This window comes from Muntiacus reevesi, chromosome 21 (assembly GCF_963930625.1).
Source record: "Muntiacus reevesi chromosome 21, mMunRee1.1, whole genome shotgun sequence".
Classification (NCBI taxonomy): Eukaryota; Metazoa; Chordata; class Mammalia; order Artiodactyla; family Cervidae; genus Muntiacus; species Muntiacus reevesi.
In genome coordinates this window covers 13,490,774-13,518,076 of record NC_089269.1, presented here as the reverse complement: position 1 = coordinate 13,518,076, position 27,303 = coordinate 13,490,774, and the positions used below count along the sequence as shown (strand labels likewise).

The window sequence follows — 27,303 nt, the reverse complement described above, 5'->3', positions numbered from 1 at the left end:
CAAAAAAAAAAAAAAAAAGATCAATTTTTAGCATTTTGTCTAGAAAGAGGGCTCCCTGGAAATATGGTGCAGTCTTGGCCTTGCCTTTTGAAGAAAAAAATCACTGTCTGAAGTGACCGCTTCAGACCATGAAGGCACCTTTGCTCATCTCAGCCCTAATGCACCCGTCATCTCAAAACCTGCCAACGGTAAAATGAGGATGGAGAGGAAAGCCAGGGACACACGGAGGCCAGGCTCGCGGTGGTCTCTCCTAGCCTGGGATCGCACATGTGCCGAGGCTAGACTTCCTGAGCCACACGAGTTATTCAGCCACCTGTCCACTCAGCGCTCCCAGGGCCTGCTGCTGCCAGCCTGAATTACAGAAGTGGGCCATCTGCATACCACCGCTGGTCCAAGCAATGTGCAGCACCCCGTTCGTTTGCAAACCACCCAGCCCAGCAGCAGACAAGCTTGGCTCGTGTGGGGAGAAGGGTTCTGGGGTCCTGGGCGGGAGCCACAGCTGCCCCTCCCTCCCCACCTGCCCTCGCTCCTTACCAGGAGCAGCTGCCGGGGGATGCCAGCCCGGAGTGCCACGTCGGCCTTGGCAGCGTCAAACACGAGCCCCGAGATGGTGTCCAAAAGGAAATCTCCCCATGAACTGGAACACATGCCAAGTTAAAAAAAGAAGAGAGAAAAAACAAAACAATGAAAACATAAACGTGAATGAAACACTGATTATACAAGCCTCAAGCTACAAACTACCACACCAATCCCCCTGCCCTGACTTCTTGAGTTCCAATAATTTCACATCACTCAGCATAAAAACTTAAGAGCATCATCCATCACAGGCTTCCCTTTCTCCCCACCTCAGACACTCACATGCAAAGTTAAAGGAAGGAAGCTAGGCTTTATTCATGATTTATCTTAAATGTAAAGATATCAGAATTAATTACAGACTGTCATAAAGTAGGAAGTTCAAAGGAACAAAATTTTTTTAAACGTTTTCAACTACATAACTACCTTGAGAGTTTTGCAGAAAAGTAACTCTCAATCATTAGAGGACCTAAAAAAATGTGTATGTGCAAAAAATCCAAAAAGCAATATATGTAGGGAAACACCAAGATCCTGGACTGTGCAATTATCTCAACAGTTAAACATGACATTTTCCTTTGTTTCTTAAAAAAGAAAAAGAAGGGCACTGTTCTCAGTAAAGTATCCAACATCAACAATTTCAAAACGATTTACTCTGCAACTTGTTAAACTCTAATGATGGTTTTATTGGGGTAGAAGAGAGAAGCCAGATGCCAAAAATGTCATTCAGGACAAGCGTCAGTGTTCAGCTTCCTCTGCTTTTTCTCCGGGGCGTTCAGAATCGCTCACTCTAAATGTGTGTCAGTGTAAGACGCACACGCTGTGGGGATGCTCTCTATAAACATTTCTGAGCTGCTCAAAACTTCCCTCTGTGTCACCAGCAGGTTTCAAATTGCTGGTTACATGCAAAATGAAAATTGACAGTATGACTTTTGCCTCTCACTCTGTAAGCAAAATTAACACTTTTGTGCTTACCTCCTGGAAGTGGCAAAGGAGGACAAGAGCCACGTGACAGACACTTCCCCCCAGGCATCCACTCCCACCTGGTGGCCTCACCGGTTTCTTACAAAATGCTACACCCAACCTCACACCTTTGAACGCAGACCCGGAGGACACACGCAGACCTCACAGCAGCGTGAAATACTATCGTCCTTCGAGGGGTCCCAGGTACAAGTCCCACAGCAGTAGCTCCCGGAGTTAAAGTGCGGCTATGACATTGAGCTCCGTGCTCTTCTAGGAGACTGGATCTTGGGCAGGAGTTTAGAAACACCTCCAGAGGGGTTCACCTTCCTAAATCGGTCAGATCGACATCTGGGAGAGCAGGCCCTAAATGCCACCCCTGACAAGGCTTAGGGAAAGGCCGAATCTTCACCCTGCCATGTGCCTTAAGGAGCGCCAGGGCCGAAGCACAGGGCATCCTCGCGTCACCCTGTCCTGTTCTGGCAGCGGTCCCGCCGACGGGCAGGAGTCGGCATCACCGCGCCCACCGTCCGCCGGCAGGCATCCCCTCTGACTCCGGCAGCTCTTCCAGCCCTGCCGACTGCAGGAGGGGTGGGTGGGACCAGGGAAGCTACCAGTTCTTCACCCCTGGGACCGGGAAACAGTCACGTGGTGGTAGCTAAAGCTCACGGGGTCAAGGAGATGGAGGGAGTCAGAGAAGGAAGTGACGACGCCTCGTGACATGCCAGTGCTGTGGGTAAACCAGGAACTGAGGAAGGAAGATGGGGGAGTGAAAGCCAAGGGAGCCAGAAAACCAGCTGATGGCTGCAAGAAGAATGAAAGAGGAAGAACTAGGGAAAGAGGCAGCAGCTGAGTGACCGACGGCAGGACACCGGAGGACGGCCGCTCCCGGGGCCCAGAGCTGCTGCGGTCCGGAACGGGCTGCCGGTGCAGCCTCCCTGCGGCCCGGCTCCCGCTGCCCGCTCCCTCAGTCGCCCGTGGGAACCTTCTCGCTCTGCAAGGGGCCCAACCGTGGTGAGAAGGCGTCTTACACCAGAGAACCGTAAACCAGGCTCTGCCTTCCGGCCGGACCCCCTCTTATTTCCTCCTGTCCCTTATACACCGCGGTTCACTTCTGGCTGCAAAGCCAGAAGAGGCGGCGGAAGGATGCTTGCTCTCTTGCTCTGCAAGATACAGCTCCGAGGCTAGGAGGACCCCTGTTCCTCAGGCCTGGAATGTCCGGGCCCACTCTGACCTTTGGACCCACCGCCACTGACTCATCCCCTTGGCTCCCCCAGTTTGGGGGTCAGGTCCTTGCTGAAGCCTCCAGGATGCCCCAGCCCAGCTAGCCGCACCCCTCTGCTCCCAGGGACTCCTCCGCAAAGCTCTGACGGGACATGCCACACTGTCTGGGAATACACCCCTGTCCCCCTCCTTCCACCGTGACCGGAGTCTAAGTGTTCCCAAAGCCCCTTCGGTCCTGCGCCTGCCATCCCTGCAACCACGACAAGGCCCGGGCCTCCTGCTGGATAAACCAGTGATGGGCGCGTTTAACGGGACCAGACCAGCCAGGCCGCTGCCACCGGGAAACCCCGGGCAGGGCCTCTGCCCGGCTCCTGGCACTGCCAAGGCGCTCGCTCAGCTGGAAGGTGGTTTTAATTGGAACTGTTTTCAGCACACGTGCTTCTAGGACTCACTGTTCCAGACATCCTTTCCGACTTTAATGAACTGTAAAAACTGGAAACCTCACGGAGACCCAGAGCTTTCTGTGATGCTGAGTTTCCGTTCGGGGTGATGACAGTGTTTCGGAAACGGATTGGGGATGGCTGCACGACAGTGTGAATGCAATTAGCATCACTGAGCTGCACACTTAAAAACGGTTAAAATGGTCTGTGAATTTTTTTGCCACAATAAAAAACCTTTTTTAATGGAGACAGTGAGTGGGTGGAGGGTGGGAGCCGGGAGTCCCAGACACACCGCCACACCCCAGCCAGGCCTGTCTTCCCGATCCCGGCAGCCTGGATGCGGGCAAGTCCCAGTGTTCTGGGTCACGACGGCCCGGAGGGGCCCAGGAGGACACGGCAGGACTAGGAAGCCAGGGGGGAAGGGGACGCGAGGTCAGAGGCCAGGGCTTACCTGCTCTGGTAGGTGCTGATGGTCACGTGCGTGGAGTGGGCCAGCCCCTCGGGAGTGGCCGCCTGATGGATGGTCCCTCTGGGAAAGTACAGCAAGTCTCCCGGCTACACGAGGACAAGGGGGAAGCGGTCAGTGGGGAGCGTGTCTTCTTGGTCCTCTGTAGGGCTGTGAGTTTCAGCTCTGCGTTCTAGAAACCTCTGAGTGGCGAGCAGGCAGTGGTCTGCATGCTGGGCTCTGTGGGGTCCACTGGTCAAGCTCTGCTGTGCCTGTGAGCCTGTCCCCGTGAACCCAATCCTGGAGAGGCTTCCGGTGCTTGAAGCCACTTTCTTTGTTTGTAACCTGAGGACAGACACCCCTGAAACTAGCCTGGGATCAAGGTGAGAGCCTGTACCCGCCCTCCACACCCGTGGTGAGGAGGGACAGCTCTGGGACCCGCTGGCTGGGGACCCCAGCATGTTACTTAACCCCCCGAGGCCTCAGTTCCTTTATGTGTAAAAGGGAAGCAATTGCCCCACATCTCACAGGCCTACTGGAGTACTAGGGAGACGACACAGCCACAGCTCTTGGAGCAAGGCTGGGCACGTGGCTGATGCCCGCTGACCCACACAGTCTGTGCGGGCTCCCAAGCAGGGCCCACATCCATCCTGATTCCCAGGGCCTGACCCACCCAAGCTTCTGGCACACGCGGGCTCAACGGATGTTCGGAAGAAGGGACGAAAACCCTGTGGCCCTGCATCTGAGAATGAACACTAGACGTGACTGCAGACCAGTCACTGCCTCGGGCAGGCAAGCCTCCCCCACCCTGTCCAATTTCAAGCCGGTCAAGAGAAGTATTTCCCCTAAATCACTCTGGCCCTGGAGCCACCACCTCCTGCCTGATCCCACCCAGACAGAAAACATTCCGTACAGCAGAAAAGAGAAGAAAGGGGGTCCTGGGAGTCACCTGTCTCCTCTCTGCAACCCAGGAAGTAGCCTGCCTCCCTGGCTATGACCGTGGGCCCTGCAGGAAGAGCTCAAGAAGCATCATGAGAGAGATTTTTTATTTTAATGCTAAGGTTTGCCTTAAAGCAATAAACAATATACAATTATGATGTATTCACAGGAGCTATCTTGCCCTGAATAACACCAGCCTGACAGGGAAACTAGTCCTTCAAGTCAATCAATGCATCGCTCATAATTACAGCTCTCATCTGTGAGTCTGAGTGCCTGCCCTGTGGCGGAGGCCCTCACATATACAGCTCATCCATCTGTTTATTTATGCATCCCACAAACACCTGACCAATCCTTCCCCACTCACCCCGCCCACGCCAGACCCCAGGCTAGGCGCCAGGGAGAGAGCACTGAACCAAAGAAAGCCCTGCCCTGATGGAACATGTTCCAGAGAAACTGACAAGCATTTGAGAAGGCAGAAGAGACACCAGCAGTGAAGATATTTGAGTGGGGGCAAGAGGGATAAAATAAAGAAAGCTGCAAATAGACAATGTCGGAGTGGTGGTGAATGCAAAGAAGACAGTTGAGGCGAATGATGCTGACCTAAGTCAGGGTGGGTGTGTCTGGGGTAAGAGGTGCTATTTTATCCACTCTGCTAAGGTGACGCTTCAGTAGAGGCTTCAGGAAATGAGCAAGCCAGATGGTGAAGAATCCGCCTGCAATGCAAGATGGGTTCAATCCCTGGGCTGGGAAGATCCCCTGGAGGTGGGCATAGCAATCCACTCCAGAAATCTGACCTGAAGAATGTCCGTGGACACAGGAGTCTGGCAGGCAAGGAGTCGGACACGGCCGACTGACTAAGCACAGCACAGCCATGTGGCGTCCTGGGGAGAAAGGCTTCCCAGGGAGGCAAGAGCAGGTGCAAAGGTCCTGCGGCCTGAATGTGCCTGGGACTGCAAGCAGATCCAACCAGTCAATGCTAAAGGAAATCAGTCCTGAATATTCATTGGAAGGACTGATGCTGAAGCTACAATACTTTAGCCACCTGATGCCAAGAAGTGACTCACTGGAAAAGATCCTGATTCTGGGAAAGATTGAAGGCGGGAGGAGAAGGGGATGAAAGAGGATGAGATGGTTGGATGGCATCACCGACAGGTCCATCACTCAATGGACATGAGTCTGAGTAAGCTCCGGGAGAAGGTGATGGACAGGGAAGCCTGGCGTGCTGCAGTCCATGGGGTCACAAAGAGTGGGACACAACTGAGTGACTGAGAACTAAACTGAAATCCTTTTGGAGGAGGTTGCCATTACTGCCATTACCGTACCACAGGTTGGCCTCAGGCCAAACTCTAGGGAGGGAACACAGCCCCGCCCATTGACAGAAAATTGGATTAAAGATTCACTGAGGATGGCCCCACCTACCAGAGCAAGACCCAGATTCTCCCACAGCCAGTCCCTCTCATCAGGAAGTTTCCACAAGCTCTAATCCTCATCCATCAGAAGGCAGACAGAATGAAAACCACAGTCACAGAACAGTAACCAAACTGATCACATGGATCTCAGCCTTGTCTAACTCAATGAAACTATGAGCCATGCTGTGTAGGGCCATGCAAGACGGACAGAGCACGGTGGAGAGTTCTAACAGAACATCCTCTGGAGAAGGGAATGGCAAACCACTTCAGTATTTTTGCCTTGAGACCCCCGTGAACAGTGTGAAAAGGCAAAAAGATACAACACTGAAAGATGAATCCCCCAGGTCGGTAGGTGCTACCGGAGAAGAGCGGAGAAATAGCTCCAGAAGGAATGATGAGACTGAGCCAAAGCAGAAAGGATACCCAGCGGGGATGTGTCTGGCAGTGAAGGTAAGTCTGAGGCTGTAAAGAACAATATTACATAGGAACCTGGAATGTTAGGTCCATGAATCAAGGGATATTGGATGTGGTTAAACAGGATATGGCAAGAGTGAACATCGGTATTTTAGGAATCCGTGAAATAAAATGGACAGAAATAGGTGAATTTAATTCAGATGACCATTCTATCTACTACTGTGGGCAAGAATGACTTAGAAGAAATGGAATAGCCGTCACAGTCAACAAAAGAGTCTGAAATGCAGTATTTTGGTGTAATCTCAAAAACGACAGAAATGGTTTGCAAGGCAAACCATATTCAGTGTTACAGTAATCCAAGTCTATGCCCCAACCACTAATGCTGAAGAAGCTGAAGTTGAATGTTCCTATGAAGACCTACAAGACCTTCTAGAACTAACACCAAACAAAGATGTCCTTTTCGTCAGAGGACTGGAATGCAAAAGTAGGAAGTCAAGATATACCTGGAGTAACAGGCAAGTTTGGTCTCGGAGTACAAAATGAAGCAGGGCAAAGGCTGACAGAGTTTTGCCAAGAGAACGCACTGGTCATAGCAAACACCCTCTTCCAGCAAAACAAGAAATGAGTCAACACATGGACTTCACCAGGTAGTTAATACTAAAATCAGATTGATTATATTCTTTGCAACCAAAGATGGAGAAGCTCTATACAGTCAGCAAAAACAAGACCTGGAGCTAACTGTGGCTCAGATCATGAACTCCTTATTGCAAACTTCAGACTTAAATTGAAGAAAGTAGGGAAAACCACTAGGTTTTCAGGTATGACCTAAATAAAATTCCTTACGATTATACAGTGCAACTGACAAATAGATTCAAGGGATTAGATTTAGGTCACACCTGAATGGACAGAGTGCCTGAAGAACTATGGACAAAAGTTTGTATTATTGTACAGGAGCCAGTGATCAAAAAAGAAATGCAAAAAGGCAAAATGGTTGTCTGAGGAGGCCTTACAAACAGCTGTGAAAGAAGAGAAGCAAAAGGCAAAGGAGAAAGGGAAAGATATACCCATCTGAATGCAGAGTTCCAAAGAATAGCAAGGAAAGATAAGAAAGCCTTCCTCAGCAATCAATGCAGAAATAGAGGAAAACAACAGAAAGGGAAAGATAGAGACCTCTTCAAGAAAATTAGAGATACCAAGGGGACATTTCAGGCCAAGAGGGGCTCAGTAAAGCACAGAAACAGTATGGACCTAACAGAAGCAAAAGATATTAAGAGGTGACAAGAATGAAAAAACTGTTCAAAAAAGGTCTTAATGACCCGGATAACCACAACGGTATAATCACTCACCTAGACATTCTGGAGTGTGAAGTGGACCTTAGGAAACATGACTACGAACAAAGCTAGTGGAGGTGATGAAATTCCAGTTGAGGTATTTCCAGTCCTAAAAGATGATGCTGTGAAAGAGCTGCACTCAATATGCCCACAAGTTTGGAAAACTCAGCAGTGGCCATGGGACTGGAAAAGGTCAGCTTTCATTTCAATCCCAAAGAAAGGCAATGCCAAAGAATATTCAAACTACTGCACAATTGTACTCATCTCACAAGCTAGCAAGGTAATGGTCAAAATCATTCACACTAGGCTTCAACAGTACATGAACTGAGAACTTCCAGATGTACAAGGCGGATTTAGAAAAGGCAGAGGAACCAGAGATCAAATTGCCAACATCTGCTGGATCACAGAAAAAGCAAAGGAATTCCATAAAAACATCTACTTCTACTTCATTCACTACAGTAAAGCCTTTGGCTGTGTGGATCATAACAAGCTGTGGAAAATTCTTAGAGATGGGAATACCAGACATTACCTGCCTCCTAAGAAACTTGTATGCAGGTCAAGAAGCAACAGTTAGAAGTGGACATGGAATAATGAACTGGTTCAAAATTGGGAAAGGAATATGTCAAGGCTATATGTTGTCACTTGGCTTATTTAACTTACATGCAGAATACATCATGTGAAATGTCAGGCTGGATGAGGTTCAAGCTGGAATCAAGATTGCCAGGAGAAATAGCAATAACCTCAGATATGCAGATGACACCACCCTTATGGCAGAAAGTGAAGAGGAACTAAACAGCCTCTTGATGAAGGTCAAAGAGAAGAGTGAAAAAGTTGGCATAAAACTCAACATTCAAAAAAGTGAGATCTTGGCATCTGGTACCATCACTTCATGGCAAATAGATGGGGAAACAATAGAAACAGTAACAGACTTTACTTTCTTGGGTTCCAAAATCACTGCGATGGTGACTGCAGTCATGAAATTACAAGACGCCTGCTCCTTGGAAGAAAAGCTATGACCCAACCTACACAGCGTATTAAAAAGGAGAGACGTCACTTTGCCAACAAAGGTTCATATATTCAAAGCTATGGTTTTTCCAATAGTCTTGTACGGATATGTGAGTTGGATCATAAAGAAAGCTGAGCGCCAAAGAATTGATGCTTTTGAACTGTGGTATTGGAGAAGACTCTTCAGAGTCCCTTGGACTGCAAGGAGACCCAACCAGTCAGTCCTAAAGGAAATCAACCCTGAACATTGATTAGAAAGACTGATGCTGAAGCTCTAATACTTTGGCCACCTGAGGTGAACAGCTGACTCATTGGAAAAGACCCTAATGCTGGGAAAGATAGAAGACAGAGGAGAAGGGGATGACAGAGCAGGAGAGGACGAGATGGTTGGCTGGAAACACGGACTCAGTGGACACGAGTTTGAGCAAACTCAAGAGAGCGTCAGGGAAGCCTGGTATGCTGCAGTTCACGGAGTCACAAAGAATCAGACAAGACTGACCGACTGAACGACATCATCATAAACAGGGAGTTTTTCCCCATGGTGGCAGGCAGGCAGAGATTTTAAAATCAAGAAGCCACAAGGCACTGAGCAAGAATCAGAGGGGCTTCCCTGGTGGCGAAATGGTTAAGAATTTGCCTGCCAATGCAGGGAACACGGTTTCAACCCCCGTGTCAAGGCTGTATATTGTCACTCTGCTTATTTTACACATATGCAGAGTACATCATGCAAGATGCCGGGCTGCACGAAGCTCAAGCTGGAATCAATCCCACATCCTGCAAGGCCACTAAGCCCAGGCACCACACAGTGACTGAGCTCACGTGCTCCAGCTACTGAAGCCCACGCACCTGGAGCCCAAGCTCCGCAACAAGAGAAGCCCATGCACTGCAACGAGAGAGCAGCCGCTGTTCGCTGGAACTAGACAAAGCCAGCAGCAAGTGATGGAGACCCAGTGCAGCCAAAAGTAAATAATTTTAAAAGAAAAAAAAAAAAAGAATTAGATACCAACTGTAATTTCAAGATGTAAGAAATACAAAAACAACCATATGCAAGCCCATCAGTTTGGTTAAAATCTTTGGAATGATTTAAATGAACTATTATCTTATTACCACTGAAGGAAATTAAACTTTGTTGAAATTAAGTTTTGTAGGAAAAGGTGTAAAACTGAGTTACACAGCTATTCTGATCCTAGACTTTGCTCCCAACACCCAGACCTGCCGGGGACCGGCTGTGACCCCACCCAGCTAACTGCTCAAGGACACACTTTCTCAGCAGCAAGATGCCAGCGAACCAGCACACGCTCGGGCCACCTGGTTTTCTGGGGAAGGTCCCCTCAAGAGCCTTCATGGTGACTCTTCTGAGCCCTACATGCAGGAGGAAAGGGTGCAAAGGGTCTACTGCAGTCAGGAGGAAAAGGGGGCGCCCGAATTTTACCAGCAAGAAAAACTGAGGGGTCGCTGACCGTGCTCCCCTCAAGCAACCGACCACCCAGCGGTGACCACAGCCTTAGACCTGGAGAAGCTGCCCAAGGCCATGCCTTCCACTTTCGCTCCAGAAAACTCAGTGGTTACCATATTCATAATTCATTCCTTTTGGACTCAGCATATGGAGGCGCTTCCTCAGCTCACATCTGCAAGTATAAACCACCAGGTCTCCTTCCAAGTGCCCCCCCCCCGAGGGGCCACCTGGAATGGGAGCCCCCAAACTCCTGGACACATTCTCGGGGGACCGTTACACAAACGCAGGCCTCAAACCAGCCTGGCGCACACACTGGCAGGCCCGTACCTTGAGTGTGAACTCGTGTGTGGGCCTCCCGATCCTGTCCTCGGCCTCCGGGCTGTACTCCCGCGCCAGGGGCACCGTCGGCTGGTACAGACGCCAGCGCTTCTCTCCCTCCAGCTGCAGAATGAACACCTACAGGGAACACAGGCCCCCAGAGTGTCAGAGAGCCCCACACGGCTCACGAGGCTTCTGGGGCGCTGGCCCTCCCAGGGCTTAACCAAATCACAGCTCTGACATAAAAAAACAAAAGTAAAGGGTCACAGATACATCTCGCTCCACACTTAAAAGCTACCACCACTGGCATTCACTTTTTAAAAACAGGTGACCGTGAACTCTGACACTGGAAGGCTGGTCATTCCTTTCACTTCCCTAAAAGCCTCGCTGACTTCTTTATATCCCATGATCTATCCTGCTATTCATTCCTCTAAATCTTCCATCAGACAGCAGGAAGCCCATAATCTCTGAGGGAGAAGCCAAGCTTCAGATATTACTGAGTGTCCAAAACCCTGAAGATAATCCCTGGCACATAGGAAAATATCAAGTTTTTATTCTTCATTCAACCAAAGATGTTTTAAACTCCTGTTAGAAATATTAAAGGAAAAAAAAAAAAAAACTTTTGGAAAATGGATTGATATCAAATTGCTCTCAAGAGGAAAAAAAGGTTTTTATTTCCTACTATCTCTGTGTTCACAGAATGTATCAGTACAAAAATAAAACTACGACATACCTAAGCCCAAGAGTTAACTTTTTTTGGCAGCAACACGAGAGTGAAATCAACATCCGTCAAGGCGCCAGTGCTTAAGCGAAACCATGACCTTCATTTAAGCGGCCCCAAGATTTTCACAAATGGAAAAAAGCATATATTTTTGGCAGCTACAGAAAAAGGAGAAAATAAAAGCAGATGTATGGAACACTTGTGACCTCACCTTATTAAACTGTGAAATTAAAAGAAAAAAAATCCAATCACACTTCTCTGTAGAAAATTCAATCAAAACATGTTTCGGAGGAATGTGCAGCTCTTTATATTTGTAAATAAACCATCTCTCCCCTTTCCAAAGGAGCAGGAAACCGGTTCAGTGGGGTTAATTTTGGTCCAACATCCCGGTGAGAGAGGTCAAGCGCTCTGGAGCCCACACAGGAAGAGTGGGCCCGGACCTGATGGACCGCTCAACCCCGACAACCCCCCCTTCCCGGGCTGGCGGCCACTCCCTCGTCCCGCGGCCGGGCAGATCCCCCCTCTCACCTCGACATCATCGTAGTGGGGCGGCAGGCCCTGGGCTCCCGCCGGGGTGATGTACACATTGGAGCCAACCAAGGAGCCGAAGAAGCACTCCAACTTCTCCTGGATCCTCCAGAGCTCATCCTTGAGAAACCACAGTGGAGGGAGGAGGAGAGAAAAATCCATCAGAAGTAAGGAATCTGTTCTTATCCGCTCAGCTAGTTTTATTGCACAGCTATTATGCTCTGTGCTAAGTCACTTCAGTCGTGTCCGACTCTTTGCAACCCTGTGGACGAGCCCGCCAGGCTCCCCCGTCCCTGGGATTCTCCAGGCAAGAACACTGCAGTGGGCTGCTATTTCCTTCTCCAATGCATGCAAGTGAAAAGTGAAAGTGAAGTCGCTCCGTCGGGTCCGACTCTTCGCGACCCCATGGACTGCAGCCCCCCAGGCTCCTCCGTCCGTGGGGTTTTCCAGGCAAGAGGACTGGAGTGGGGTGCCATTGGCAGGCGGGTTCTTTACCGCCAGCGCCACCTGGAAGCCCAGATGCTGGGACTTCAGCGGTGACCGAGCCGCACCTCTGCCCTGAGCATGGACAGGAGGAGGTGACAGGGAGCCACAAAGGATTTCAGCCAGACGACGACACGACCCCATTCACACTTACGACAGGGCCGCCTGGCTACGGCGTGGAGGAGACCGGACTGTGGGAAGAAGCAAGGGGCAGAGGTGGGGAAGCGACAGACCAACAGCGCAGGCGGGGATGACCGGAGCGCGGGAGACGGCGAGGGAGAAGAGGAAAGTCAGGATGGGCCTGGCAGGCGGCCCCGCAGCACGCCCTGATGGCGGCGGCCCGGGAGTGGGCAGGATGGGAGCGAAATACTCGGGGGGCTCTGACGAAGGCAGTTAGGTAGCTCCCAGCACCACTCAAGTGGGAAAGATCTGCTAAAGATCGAGTTTTCGGAGGGAAAAAGAAAAGCTGTACCTTAGAAATGCTACATATGAGCTGCTGAGACCCCCGTGTGCCGGCTGGCTAGGTCTGAAGTTCAGGCAAGGTGAAGGGTGTGGGTCTGGAACTGCCCGACGGAAGGGTCCTGAGAGCAAAGGGGGCAGGCAGCGGGCAGGGGGCGAGGAACACTCCCCTCTCTCCGGTCGCTAACTAGCTCTCCAGGACCCACGCCAGACTGAGGGGCCCAGCCGGGCCGCGTGGGGATCCGCACTTGCTGTGCGCCAGGCTTCACCTACTTCAGTGACACGGCCCTCCCAGCAACCCTCCCTCGGGTGTGTACCATCACCCTGTGGGTGCCCATCCACACCGACGAGGGAGGAGGCCTGCCACTGGTGGATCTAGGGTTCACGTTCATGCAGCCTGGCTAAGGAGCCCACCCCCATAACCACGATGCTACTGTAAAGAAAAATCGCCTGCAAAGAACACCGCAGAAGCCCAGCTTTTAAGCATCCACACATGCAGAGCCCGGCACACAGAAGATATTGAAAGGATTTGCTGAGTGAACGATGGCCGTGGCTTAGAAGTCAACCTTACCCACTGGAGTGAAAAAAAATAAAAAATAAAAAATACCAAGTGGGAAAGAACTGGGTCAGCATTAAACAAGCTTTGGGAGACATTTCCATATAAGCCATTGAGTTACTCTACATATAGAGGTCAAGGTTTCTGTTTAACACAAGAAGAATAATTCAATGGCACCTGAAGAGCTCCAAAGAGTTCGCAGCTCTCCCAAGCAATCTAATGGACACCTGGGAGCGGCCAGCAAGATGTGTGATCACATTTGTACGTAACTGTCTGTCTCTCTCTGCATCTATCGCTGATGGCTTGAGTCCCATGTGGGTGTCTTTATGGCTCCCAGCTGAAGTTTCTGGGTCTATAATTAAGAAGCACATGTCTCCTTCTTCTTAAAGGTTACAGAAAACCCTATCATTTGTACAAGTTTTTCACTTCACTTTTAGATTCTCAATCTGCCAAGTGTGGCCCACTAGAAAGAGATCTGGAGTCAACCCGTCTCAGCTCAGGTTGTAGTTACAAGCTAGATGACTTCAACTTCTTCATCCGTGAAAGGAGGACTCCCACTCTAAGACCGTGGAAACACCTAAAACTATCTCAAATTCTGTTTCAACTGCACAACAGTGTATAAGTGTCACAGCGTCACAGCGCTAACTTAGGAAAAAACAAGGCTCCTAAAACCTGTCTCCTTTGTCCCCGGTCCCCCAGCTGTGTCTGGAGCTGCCGAGGAGGACCCCAGAATGATGGAAAGGCCAGCGGGGGAGGCCCTCTCTGCACTGACCTTCCTGCAGAATCAGCTGGATACAACGGTCAAGACCAGAAGCCCACATTAACACCTAAAGAAAGGTGAAAACAAGCATGCCAAAAGCCCAACTCCATTTCAGGGAGGATCTTTAGATACATGGTTCAGAACATGTTTTAATTCTGAAGTTAGAAGTCTTCCTTCGTAGCTGTGTAAGTCACAACTGTGAACTCATTTCTTTCATGTAAAGTGGAGACCACAGTGATGGCCTCAGTTATTTCAACACACAAATGTGTGTTGGAAGATTCAAAACTGAACATGTGCAAATATTTGGTTAACTCATCTGGACTCCTGATACACAGATAACCCAAAGCAGGTGGGGACCAGCCTACCACTGTCTGGTTACCGCTTCACTCATTTCCAGATGAACTAGACCCACAAGCTGTGCCCATTCTGTGGCGTGACCGAGAAAGTGCTGACTCCGAGTCCTTCAACCCGGACAATGAGGAACTGCCTCTAGACTTGTCTACCCTGATACCAGTATGTCCAGTAGTAAACACACACAACACTGAATCTGCTCACATTATAATACTCAGAACCCAGCTTCCTGTGTAGAGAGTGAACTCCAGCAGTTTATAGATTTCTCAAGTTCTGGTGGTGGAAGGTCAGAGGGGAAAAAAAAACCACAAACGGGGCTTCCCTTGTGGCTCAGTAGTAAAGAATCTGCCTGCTGATGCAGGAGACATGGGTTCCATCCCTGATCCAGGGAGGTCCCATGCGCCGCAGAGCAACTACGCTTAGGCATCACAGCTACTGAGCCGGTGCTCTGGGGCCTGGGGCCACAACTACTGAAGCCTATGTGCCCTAGGACCCATGTTCTACAACAAGAGAAGCCACCACAATGAGAAGCCCTCGCGCTGCAAGAAAGAGAAGCTGCCACTCATTGCAAGGAGACAAAAGCCTGCATCGCCACACAGAACCAGCGGAGCCAAAAATAAAATAAATAATTAAAAAAAAAACACCCCACAAATAATCAGGATGCCGCCTAGCCTAGCCTGGGGGCTGAGTCGAAACTGGGAGAGCTCATCCTTCCTGCTTTAAGAAACATGACTTAAAGAGCTGAGTCAACAGGGCAAAGGAAACAGCCCTGGCCACTTGAAACTGGGGAAGAGAAGTGTGCAGCACTTAAGCAGAAAATGACAGCCACAGAGGATGCCACGTACATGCCAAACAATAATCTTCTGCTGGTCTGCGAACAAATTACATGTAATCAGCATCACTGATCTTTTCTATTCATAGTTCTTCAGTATCTAAAAACTACTTTTGTTAAGTGCTACTTCTAGCCAAGCAAAGAGTCAAGGACGAGCTCAGAGGGAAGTACCACAATGTACAGATTTTCTGAATGCAAATCATGACTTGGTCTGCAAGTGATTTATAAATTCCCTTCAGGTAGGATGCCCAAAAGGGTGGCATCCCAGGGACATTTCAGCTGCTCATGACCGCCCAAGATGGACTATCTGGAATGAGGACCTGTACTGAAAAGTCTAAGAGTACTTGTACTTTATCCAGAGTACAAATAGTACAAAATCCCACAGACAAGGGAAAGGCATTCACAGATGAGGGAGGCCTAATGGATCTAATAAGGCACCTCAAGATCTATGATGACAAGCATTACTAGAGCTCTGATGACAGAGTCCGAGGAGCTGCCACGCAGCCAGAAGCCACCTCAGTCTGGGATCAGACATGCTGCTCTCCTCCTCCTCAAAGCTGGCATCTGACTCAGCTAGGGGTCACAGAGGGGGATTTCTGGATGGGGATAAGACTTCAACTGTTGGACAGCTGTCCTGTAAAAATCTCAAACATCTAAGAGATGCTTTCAAATTATAGTGCTGGAGAAGACTGTGGAGAGTCCCTTGGACTGCAAGGAAATCAACCCTGAATCTTCACTGGAAGGATTGATGCTGAAGCTGAAGCTCCAATACTTTGGGCCACCTGATGGGAAGAGCCGACTCATTAGAAAAGACCCTGATGCTGGGAAAGACCGAAGGCAGGAGGAGAGGGGGCAACAGAGGATGAGATGGTTGGATGGCATCACCGACTCAACAGACATGGGTTTGAGCAAACTCCAGGACATGGTGAAGGACAGGGAAGCCTGGAGTGCTGTAGTCCATGGGGTCGCAACGACAAAGAGTCAGACACACAACTTAGCGACTGAATAACAGCTAAAAGAGCAGATTAGCTCATCCTAAATCCACGTTTTATAAATGCAGAGTCTGGGCACAGAAGAAGTAGATTATTTCTCAAATGTCAATCACTGATATAGAATAAATAAAAGGTTAGTCAGTCGTGAAATCCAAGCTACCCTCCACCTACGACTGCCACCCACCCACCTCAGGAGTTCCAGGACCTACTCTCAGAGCCAGCCTGGTGGGGCTGTCAACAGGGGTGAAGTCCCTTCCATAAATGTGCATCTAGTACATGGTCTGGTCACTGCTCGGAAGCCTCTGCTAACGAGATGTGGGCAGCAGAGGGAGGCAACTTCAAGAATAAAATGATCACCTTGATGCTATCATGCCTTATGTTATGGTGAGGAAACAATCCAAAAAGAAACGTCCACCATGGATCAAAACAAAACCCAGCCCACAGAAATACTCCTGGAGGTGTAATGTCACTTTAACAAACTTTATGAACCTGCAGTGTAATTTACTTTTTGCAGCTCAATGACACCGAACCGTGTCCACCCTGAGCTGTTGCAGATTCTAACCGTTCAACCAAAAGGGAACATAAAAAAAAATCACTGAAGTTGGAATGCATTTGAAGACCAGACAGGTGTTGGCCCTTGTGAAACTGGCAGGAGACTAATCATCACCAAAACGGATTTACCCGAGCTGATCGGTGGCCAAATGTTAGTACTTTGATACACACGAGGACTCTGCCCCTGGGAGAGCCTGTTACCTTAAATCTCTGAGGCTGGTGAAACTGAATTGTGGCCCTTTTCTGATCAAAATCTTTTCTCAGCTGGAGAAAGTGCACTCTGCCATCCTTATTTAAAACCTTCTTCTTCCCGTGGACACAGCGGCAGACGTTCACGTCTCTCCCGTAGTACACCCCCCGGCTGCACAGGCTTTTCAGATCAGAGAGCCTGAACAGGGGCTGGCAGTACGCGGCAAACGCAGGGTCGGCTCTCTGGATGAGGAGGGGCTTCTGCTCCCAGAATTCCTTGAAAAACGTCTCTGTCGTGATGGGCGCGATGAAACTTTCAAAGAGGCCGCTGGGGCTGTCGAAGTCCAAAGGGGAAGCAGGGCCACAGGCAGCCTCCACCGTCGCCTGCTTAGGAACAGGCCCTTCTTCCTCCCCATCCCCTGCGGGCCTTGCTTTCTTTGGCATCGCTGTCTTCAAGTCAAGGCAGTGAGGAAATGCAAACCTGTCAGAGGAACAAGACCCACGTGTTTAGGTTTCCCGGGCGGTATCAGAGGACCATGTGCACGCGCTGGCACGACTCTTCCTAACTCAAGGCCGCTTCCTCCAGGATCATCACACAACCTGAAGCCAAGACCATTTCTTCCAGGGTATGATTCGGCCTCAGACACCACGCAGAGCAGAGAAAGGGAAGCCTGCTTCCTTGCACCCAAGCACTAAGTCATGGAATTCATTCCTTATTGAGGCATAATTAGCCCAAGTTAAATGATGCAACTATCTCAGCAGTTTCTAGTCACGGTTTTGGCCTGTGGCCATTGACACAGCAAAGTCAAAATCTTAAAATTTGGCTTTAATCAGCATCAGGTCCCAAATCTAATTAGATGCAACCGAGTCATAAACACTTGACTCAATCAAGAGCCGCCCACAGCCAGGCGCTCCTAGCCACCGCCCCGCCCTTGGCCGCTGTCCCGGGGCCACCTGGGCCAGTGGCGCCACCTGCTGGCGAGAGCGAGGCCCTGCCTGCTCCCAAGTCTTCCTCAGGCACCTGGACTGCCTCACTTCAAACCTCCGCTTACTCCTGAAAGTTGCCACTTCATCAGAAACATCCCATTAAAAAATAAAACAAAAAACTAGACACTGAAAGGGAAGGGTAAAGACAGTCATATCCCACGGCTTTTAAAAAGCTGTAACTTTTTAACTAAAATAAGGCATACTGAAATGGCAGCATCATTAACGTCCAACGCAGCCCTCCACCCTCCAGGTGCGCACACATCCCCCGGGAGCACAGGTCTCAGGTGGGACTGAGGTTCTGCATCTTCAGCAAGCCCACAGGTAATGATGCTGGGTCACAGACCACGCTTGAGTAGCAAGAGGATCGACCTTCCTAGTATTGCCGAAGCTCTCTCAGAACGGCAAGACCAAGCCACAGCTGCTGTCACCTTTACATGCAGGGGCCCTTCATCTGGATTTCAAGAATAATACTTCAACTATAGGAGTTCCCTGAAACAGCAAAACTCTATTTTAAGTACTTTTATTTCTAGGGGAGAGGATCCACTGCTTTTACCAGATTCTTAAAAAAGCCCCCATCCCCAAAAAAGATTAAGAAGCATTGTGCTTATTAAAAAAAAGTTTTTCCCAAAGACTGGTAATTTATTTATAAATGTTATGCTTTCCTATGTTGTTGGGCTATCAAGAATTTTCTGCTCTTCTGTCATGATAACTAAGCCATATTTCAGCTACACTGTGGACTGAGAAGAATTAATGGTCTGGTCTGGGAAGTACATACCTGAACAACACGTTACATATTGCAACAATAAGCTACAAATTTATAATTGATAAATTCAGGATAAATCTAGAAAATAAACTTAGAATTAATCCCTTTGTCTAGTGTATGAGCCCATTAGTCACCTAGTGGCCATCCTGCTGATCAGATCAACTGCTTCAGTATCAAGCTTGTGCTCACATGACCCTCATTTTACTTGATAATGGCCCCAAAGTGCACGAGTAATGATGCTGGCAATTCGGATATTCTCTTACCGTGCCTAATTCATAAATTAAAGTTTATTATAGCTATCTGTGAATAGGGAAAATGCACAGTTCATATAGACTTCATTGCCACCCACGGTTTCAGGCATCTTTGGGGGACCTTAAAACATTATCAGCCGTGGGTAAGGAGGCACTGCTGTGTAAAACTCACTAGTGGCCTCATTTTAGCTTCTAAATTTTGTGCCCACAAACAGTTCCTTCAAAAGATCAAGTGGTTTTGATAGGAAACTTGATAGGACTAAGTGTTTACAATACAAACTGATACTAAAAGCTTGCATGGAAGAGTAAGGGCTTAAGTGTTTTTCCTCGGTGGAGGTGGGGGGACTTCCTATTCTTACAGATCAGTTTGCTTTCTCAACTGAAGAATCAAAACTTTGATAAGACAAAGTACAGCTACTCCTTGGAGTCCAGAAGTGAGGTAGAAATACAAGGACAAATGAAACAGACCGGGTGAAGAGCACCGCTTACGCAAAACTGAGTTACCTACCACGCCTTGAGGACTTCCCTGGTGGCTGGGTGGTAAAGAATCCACCTGCAGTGTGGGAGACCCAGGTTCAATCCCTGGAGGAGGGAACGGCAACCCACTCCAGTATTCTTGCTTGGAGAATCCCATGGACGGAGGAGCCTGGCGGGCCGCAGTCCACGGGGTTCCGAAGAGTGGGACACGAGTGAGCATGCACGTATGCACTATCCCCTGAAAGTCAGCATGTGCAGTGTCTGAGCTGGGAACCTCGATTTCAGAAGTGTTCCTAGCACCACTAACTGAAAAGAGGACTCACTGCGACCACGCTCTTTGGACAAACAGTGTGATGATATGTGGTTATAGGCCAGGCAGCGGTATCTACATGATGAGCCCCCAGTAAAAGCCCCGGACACTGAACGTCTAATGAGCTCCCTGGCTGGCAGCATTTCACACGTGCTGTCACGACTAGCTGCTGCAGCCGTGAAGCACTTGGTCTCCACCTGCTGTAATAAATTAGCTGTGAGTCCTAGCAAACCACTGGCCCAGGGGATGGTTCAGGGACCCCTGACATACTGCTCACATTTAACTGTTAAAAACTGTTAGGCTGCCTCAGAAGGTCTGCATCATTAAAGGTACTCAGTAATGAAAAAGCAATGTCATATTTAGCCACACGTTTCTTATCCCTCACAATTGGTCACTTTAAAATTTATTTAAGGAATGCAAGAAGCAAGAAGATGTAAACAAAAGGTTTGTTTTGTTTAAGCACAATAGACGAACACAGTATAAGCATATCACTAGAAAGTGTGGTGAAACAAAGTGTGCAGAATACTTCAGCCAAAAAATAAGATCACGTGAAGCATTTTTCCCATCCACAATCAGTAACAAAATAAATCCCAACAGTGCATAACAACTGCTTTTCTTAGAATATGAATTTCACTACTTTTACTGCCAAAACTTACATCATTTATTGTTTCTCTGTGTTCATATTGAAATGATTTGAGGCTCAGTTAATTGGAACCTAGCTTAGAGGTTACTAAGCTTACTAATAGAAACTTACTATTTCTCTGATTCTCACATTACATTGTAAGACAACCATTCTTTTTAACAGCTTGTGGGAGGTCGAGAGGAGAACAGATGACATACTCCACCACATTAAACACACAAAAATAGTAAGCTCTATCACAATTTCAGAAACAAAAAGTTAAAAAAAAAAGGTGTGTCTTGAAAGAAATATAGGAACTAAACAAGAGAATACTTTGGAAAAATACAGCCAACACAAGCCTGCCTCTAAACCTCACAGACCACCCAAACAGAAGTTAAGAGTAAATATTTTTATAAAGCTACAAGAGAAAAAAAAAAAGCCAGCATTTAAAAAGCATCTGTTTCCAATTTGAGTCGACTATAGCATTAGAGGCTTCCCAGGTGGCGCTAATGGTAAGGAACCCACCTGCCAACGCAGGTTCGATCCCTGGGGTTGGGAAGATCCCCTGGAGGGGGACATGGCAACCCACTCCAGTATTCTTGCCTGGAGAATCCCGTGGACAGAGGAGCCTGGTGGGCTGCACTTCATGGGAACGCAAAGGGTCAGATACAATTGAAGCGACTTAGCAGCACCATAGCATTAAAGTATAAAAATATTAAATCAAAAGAAAAGATTCAAGGTTCCTATTTTACTAACTGCCCACAGATGAAACACAGCCACTAATCTAAACAATTAGAAGGATTAAACTCCACAAGAAAATCAATATTGATACCCATTCTACAGACAGCAAACACAGACAAAATCTTTATATTTTTAAGTGCCCTAACATTCTTTTGTATGGTAATAGTCACTGACCAGAAGTCTTAAGGCAGGACATCTATCTGCACATTCCCTGAGCTAGTACAGAGCAGAGCACATAGGAGGGTCCTCAAACACTTGCTGAGTGCATATTTTTTTCACCTTTTTCACCTTTTGGATACAATTTTGGAGGCAAAAAATCTCAAAAGCCTTGCATAAAACAGAGTTGGGGAAAACAGATGGTTTGTTCAGTGGGGATTATTCTTATGATGGCAGCTCAAGCTTGGGTAGTCCAGTCCTCTCAGAGCTGAAAGGCACCAGCCAGGAGAGGAAGGTGTGTCTTTTAATCTCCAGAGCTGTGTTTTACAGTTCAGTTCAGTTGCTCAGTCGTGTCCGACTCTTTGCGACCCCATGAATTCCAACACGCCAGGCCTCCTTGTCCATCACCAACTCCCGGAGTTTACTCAAACTTATGTCCATCGAGTCGGTGATGCCATCCAGCCATCTCATCCTCTGTCTTACAGACTGTAGTCAAATCACCAGGAAAGCTTGTTAGTATGCAAATTTCTGGGCCCCTTGTTAAGTCTATTTAGTTAGCATTTCTGGGAGCCAAGGCCCAGCAACCTGCAGTAACTCAGTCAAAACAAAACAAAATTTTTTTTTAAAAAAGTCATCCACAGGAATTTTAGATCCACTAACATAAATGTGAGAGTTGGACTGTGAAGAAAACTGAGCATGGGAAACTTGATGCTCTTGAAGTGTGGTGTTGGAGAAGACTCTTGAGAGTCCCTTGGACTGCAAGGAGATTCAACCAGTCCATCCTAAGGGAGATCAGTCCTGGGTGTTCATTGGAAGGACTCATGCTGAAGCTGAAACTCCAATACTTTGGCCACCTCATGGGAAGAGTTGACTCATTGGAAAAGACCCTGATGCTGGGAGGGATTGGGGGCAGGAGGAGAAGGGGACAACAGAGGATAAGATGGCTAGATGGCATCACCGACTCGATGGACATGAGTTTGAGTAAGCTCTGGAAGCTGGTGATGGACAGGGAGGCCTGGAGTGCTGCGATTCATGGGGTCGCAAAGAGTCGGACACGACTGAGCAACTGAACTGAACTGAACATAGCGGAAGATCTAGGCAAACTCAAGCTCAGTTAATCACACTCAAATAAGCTGACAGAAATGATAAATCATCACCTGTAACAAGGCTGCCTAGGCCAATCTAAAAGATTTCTCTGGAGGGATGTTTACCAAGACAGTCAGGGAAAAGCAGTTCTCCTATTGACCTAAAGCAGTGATTGGCACTTATCATTTCAGTTCTATCTTAGAAATAATGGATTGAACCGCATTAATATATTTTAGTAATCATGACTTGTTACAATGGATGGGGGCTGAGGACCAAAACTATCTAAGCAATGGTGGAAGCTTGATAAATCAGGTTTTTCCACTTAAAGATGAGCCCAGTGAAATCAAAGGCCTGGCGCCGAATTGACAGCTGATTTTTGGAGTAGTCAGGAGGCTTCCCACATGGTGCAGCGGTAAAAAATCTGCCTGCTAATGCAGGAGATCCAGGTTCCATCCCTGGGTTGGGAAGATCCCTTGGAGAAGGGAATGGCTACCCACTCCAGTATTCTTGCCTGGAGAAACCATGGGCAGAGGAGCCTGGCGGATACAGCCTATGGGGTCGCAAAGAGTCGGACACGACTGACCACTCACGCAGGCTCGCACTGGAGATAGCGAAGTCTGTGATCCCCAAGCCAACACTTCCTGAAAACACAGTGAACCACCAACCTGATCTCATTAGCCCGATGGATGATCCAACGGCAGTCGGGGACCCGTTCTAGAAATATTCAGGGACGAAAGAATGGGAGAGAAAGCTGTCACTTTAAAGTCAGGGTGGGGCGAGAAAAAGGCAGCTGTCTCTGCCCGAACTTCAGGTTTCCCTGCGGTAAAGCCCGGGGCTCTTAGGCCCGCCTGGGAGCACAGCCCACGTGGTGGCCGCGCTCCCAGACCGCCGGCCGCGAGGGCGAAAGCGGGCATCACGCTCGCTGCGAAACCTGCGAACTTTCGTGTGCCCGTCCAGGCTCGAGACCACAGGCCGAGCAGGTGGCTTCTCTCAGCGCCTAGGCCCCTCCAGGCCCTAACCCCGGATCTGAGCGGCGCCCAACCCGCGTGCCCGGGATCGGCGACCACCAGCGCTTTCCGGTCCGGGCCGGGGTGCACCAACGCTCCCAGCCCGAGTCCTGTGGTTCCCCCCATCCGGATCTTGCTCCACCCACACTCGCGCTAGGGCGTCGGGAGAATTAGCACCACCCCAGACAGCCGAGAGGCGGACGCCAGGCCGGGACGGATGCACTCACCGGATTCAAGCCAGTTGCGCGCGGCCTCCAGCGGAACAGGCGGCGGCGCGGACCGGGGGCGGGGCGGCGCGGGGCGGGGGCGGGGGCGGGGCGGGCCGGGGCGGGCCGGGGGCGGGGCCGTGCGGGCCGGGGGCGGGGCGGGCCGGGGGCGGGGGCGGGGCCGTGCGGGCCGGGGGCGGGGCGGGGCGGGGCGGGCCGGGGGCGGGGCGGGGCGGGGCGGGCCGGGGGCGGGGCGGCGCGGGCAGGCGCGGGCCGGGGGCGGGGCGGGGGCGGCGCGGCGCTGTGCGCGCATGCTCGGGGCGGCCCATCCTGCTCTGAGCCGGCCTCCCAGCTGGCCCACCGACGGAGATAGGGGCTACTCTTAGTGTCTAGGTGCGGAGGGGTGTTCGGAGTTCATGCCCGTAGATTTCTTTTCTTGCTATTAAAGGAAATAAATGAGGGCTTTTCTTGATTGGTGGAGGATGAGGCTCAGGATCTGGGGGGACATGATCTAGTACAATCCTGTTCCTGTAATGAATGGAGAAACTGAGGCCGGGAAGGGGGAAGTGAGCTGCCCAAGTTTAAGGAGCTAGTTAGTGGTCCAGGTTCTCCATCGCTTTCTTTGGGGCGCTCTGCTACGCTGTGTTGCTTTGTACTAAGTCAACTGTAATTTGTATCGTGTTGCTCCCGGAGAGAGAATCCTGATTTAAAAAGGATACTGGAAATTCTTGAGACCGGCTGTAAAAGCAAAGAACAAAAAGGAATTATTTGAGTAACTACGGGCTAACACACTCCTTTTGACTCATCAGGACTTTTGGGCAGGGAGGCCTGGAGCCAGTGGGCAGAGGATCGACTGCTCACCTGTGCTCTGGCCTGTGCAATTCTTTGCTCTCCAGACAGCTAGAGGGGACACAAAGGAAGTCCTTATTTCATTCTGTTAAGATGATTGAGACCAGAGCTGTTTCTGATGGTCAAGTGACAAGCCAATGGGAACAACGTATACCCTTATCTTATGCTTGTCAAAACTAACAATAACGAATATTTCCAAAAATGAATGCATAAACTGTGATGAAATAACTTGTATAGGCGTATACCTAATGAAAGTTTTTTACTTGAAATTTCAACGAAAGCCCTAAAACAGGAGACATCTACCATTGTTGAGCACATACCATCTCCCAGGCACTTTTAAAAACTGTGTACTCAAACTTACTAATCCATACAAAAATCTACCAGAAGAATGCTACAGTTATCTCATTTTGCATGGGAGGAAAAACAGGCACCAGGAGACTAAGTTATTAGCCAAAGGCAGGCTTTCTTATCATGGGCACTGCTGACATTTGGGGCTGATAATTCTTTCTTGTATGGAGATGACCTGCATTGTAGCAGCATCCCTGGCCTCTACCCCTTAGATGCTAGTGGTACCCACACCAAGTTGTGACATCCAAAAATGTCTCTAGACCCTACATAATTTCTCTGTGGCGAACCACTACTTTAGTAGCAGTCCCCACCCAGTGTTTAACTTCATACTATCGTGCAGTTACACGCCACACTTCTCAGGAGGAGGTGCTCAATACTGCCCTGTAGGACTCACTGAGAAGGCCTGAACAAGTTCCATGAGCAGCACCCACAGTCAGAGTATATAAAGACTGGAAACTGAAGCGCAGATTGTGCACCAGCGTAGCAGAGATTGCTGTAGCATTTCCCTTCCTCCCCCAAGACAACTGGAGGGACTCCTGAGCCAACAGAGAGCCCTGGGGCATCCGCAGGCCGTCCTGAGCAGCTGGCTGTTTGCTGGGCTGTGGGCTGTGCTGGTCTGCAATCAGAGGAGATCCCAGTGTGTTTACAAAGGTCTTGGATCCCTGAGTTGTGCCTGTGGAGTTGAGGGAATGCCTTGTGAACAGAAACCCAGATGGCTGCTTCTTGCCTGGAGGATCCTGAAGGAGGGGGCAGCGCTCTGAGGCCCAAGTGCACCTCTAGCATCCTTTGTCAAGTCAAGGACCCTTGAGCATCTTCTGGGTGGAGTGGGTGCTGTGCAAAGTACCTGGGTTTGGTACATCTGGATGGTACCCTGTCAAAGAGAGTGACGTAGCAGGTGATGAAGGCCAAGCATTAAGAGGCTGAGGGGTCCACTGGCATGGGCGGGAAAGGAGGTGTGGGGCCACAGGAGGTCAGTCAGCGGTCTCAGGGTTAATTTCAATGCACCCCAATGTGTAGACAGCCAAAAGAACCTTTGTCTGCCTCATTTGAAAACTTCAACATTTGAACACCTGTAATCATGGCCAGCTATATAATTGGTGGAGCTCAGTGTGAAATGAAAGCATGGAGCTGCTTCTTCCGAAGGGAGGGGTAAAGTGAAAGTGTTAATCACTCGGTTGTGTCCGACTCTTTGTGACCCCATACACTGTAGTCCATCAGGCTCCTCTGTCCATGGAATTCTCCAGGCAAGAATACTGGAGTGGGTAGCCATTCCCTTCTCCAGGGAATCTTCCTGGCCCAGGTATCGAACTCGAGTCTCCTGCATTGCAGGCAGATCCTTTACTGTCTGAGCCACCAGAGAAGTCCAAGGTAGGGGTAAAGTGTCATTAAAGATACTCACAATTAAAATGGTTCCTTTCTTTGGCCTCCTCTCTCTTACAATGGTGCTGTTTTCAATTTGCAGTATTTAATGTCACGTTCTTGGGAGCATAGGAAAACTTGAAAGGTGAGTGCAGACACGCAGGAGGGCCCTTTGGTGCTTCTTGGAGCCACGTATGCACAGGAGCACCCGCCTCACAGGCTGTCGAGTTCTCCCACCTGTTAAACACTGGTCCCACGCTGCTGTGCCCAGCCAGGCGTGGGGAAACCAATCCCTGAGGCACTGGTCACAGCCCCAACCCACAGCAAACCAGCTGGAGACTGCAGCCTTCCACCTGGACGGGGTGGTTAGAGGCTTGCCCCAGTGCAGTCACCCTCCAAACACACCATGGCCCTGCCAGCCCAGGGCAGTTACACGGTGTGGGGTGTGCACACGGTCCACCCCCCTCCCACCCCGGGTCTGTGTACCTGCCTCTCCCGGGGCAGAGGGAAGCCAGGGACATTGGTTGCCATGGGGATGGGGGTGGGGTGGGGAGTTTGGGAAAGAAAGGTCCAGAACCGATCTCACAGGTGGGAGGCAGAGGGGCATGTGCCAAGACTGGTACATGCTAGTTGTTCCAAAAGACTTCCCTTCAAAAACAGAGTCAAAGATTATGTTATTCACAATTTCAAGATAGCCACTGTAGAGTTAAACCCCAAGGGTGAGGCCCTATGTGAGGGCTCTGGTTGTCTGCCCAAGAGGCAGGCCCTGCCTGCTACCCAGAGGACATCAACAAAGTCAGCTCAAAGACATAACATTTCAGTAAAAGACTTGCCAGTTCTTTCCCTGTTCCTCCCCATCCATTCCTGGCCCCTGAACCTGATGGAATGGGAGGAGGGTGGAAGCAGGGAGGTATGACAGAGCAGATTCTACATTATTCCTTGGACAGTTTCCTCAATTCAGGGTGCAGGCCTGAGCTGGCGGGAGGGAAAACAGACCTGAATCAGTCTATGCTGATTAGTATCACTAATCAGCTAAAGTTAGTGTCACTGTTATCAAAGTGAATGTTTGGTGTGTGTATTGTATGCTTGTTGACTGACTGACTGGATTGATTGACAATTCAAAGTATCCAAGAGGCAATGGAATTCACCTGAGAAGTCAGCAAGGGGCAGAGAAGGAATCACCAATAAAGTGTGTTTGATAATGACTGAT

At 49.4% G+C, this 27,303-nt stretch overlaps 1 protein-coding gene across 4 annotated transcripts in view; it reads right to left on the bottom strand.

The window, feature by feature from the left end:
• Positions 1–23,611, bottom strand: part of RIOX2 (ribosomal oxygenase 2) — a 28,381-nt gene extending 4,770 nt beyond the window's left edge. For all 4 annotated transcript variants that reach the window (XM_065913784.1, XM_065913785.1, XM_065913786.1 and 1 more), the window contains exons 1-6: positions 23,559–23,611; positions 16,947–17,415; positions 11,761–11,880; positions 10,521–10,649; positions 3,646–3,749; positions 535–637 (exon numbers count right to left, since the gene is read on the bottom strand). In XM_065913784.1, coding sequence (XP_065769856.1) covers positions 535–637; positions 3,646–3,749; positions 10,521–10,649; positions 11,761–11,880; positions 16,947–17,378 — 888 coding nt within the window. In that variant the 5' untranslated portion in view covers positions 17,379–17,415; positions 23,559–23,611. The remainder of the gene's footprint in view (positions 1–534; positions 638–3,645; positions 3,750–10,520; positions 10,650–11,760; positions 11,881–16,946; positions 17,416–23,558) is intronic.
• Between the last annotated feature and the right edge of the window lie 3,692 nt (positions 23,612–27,303).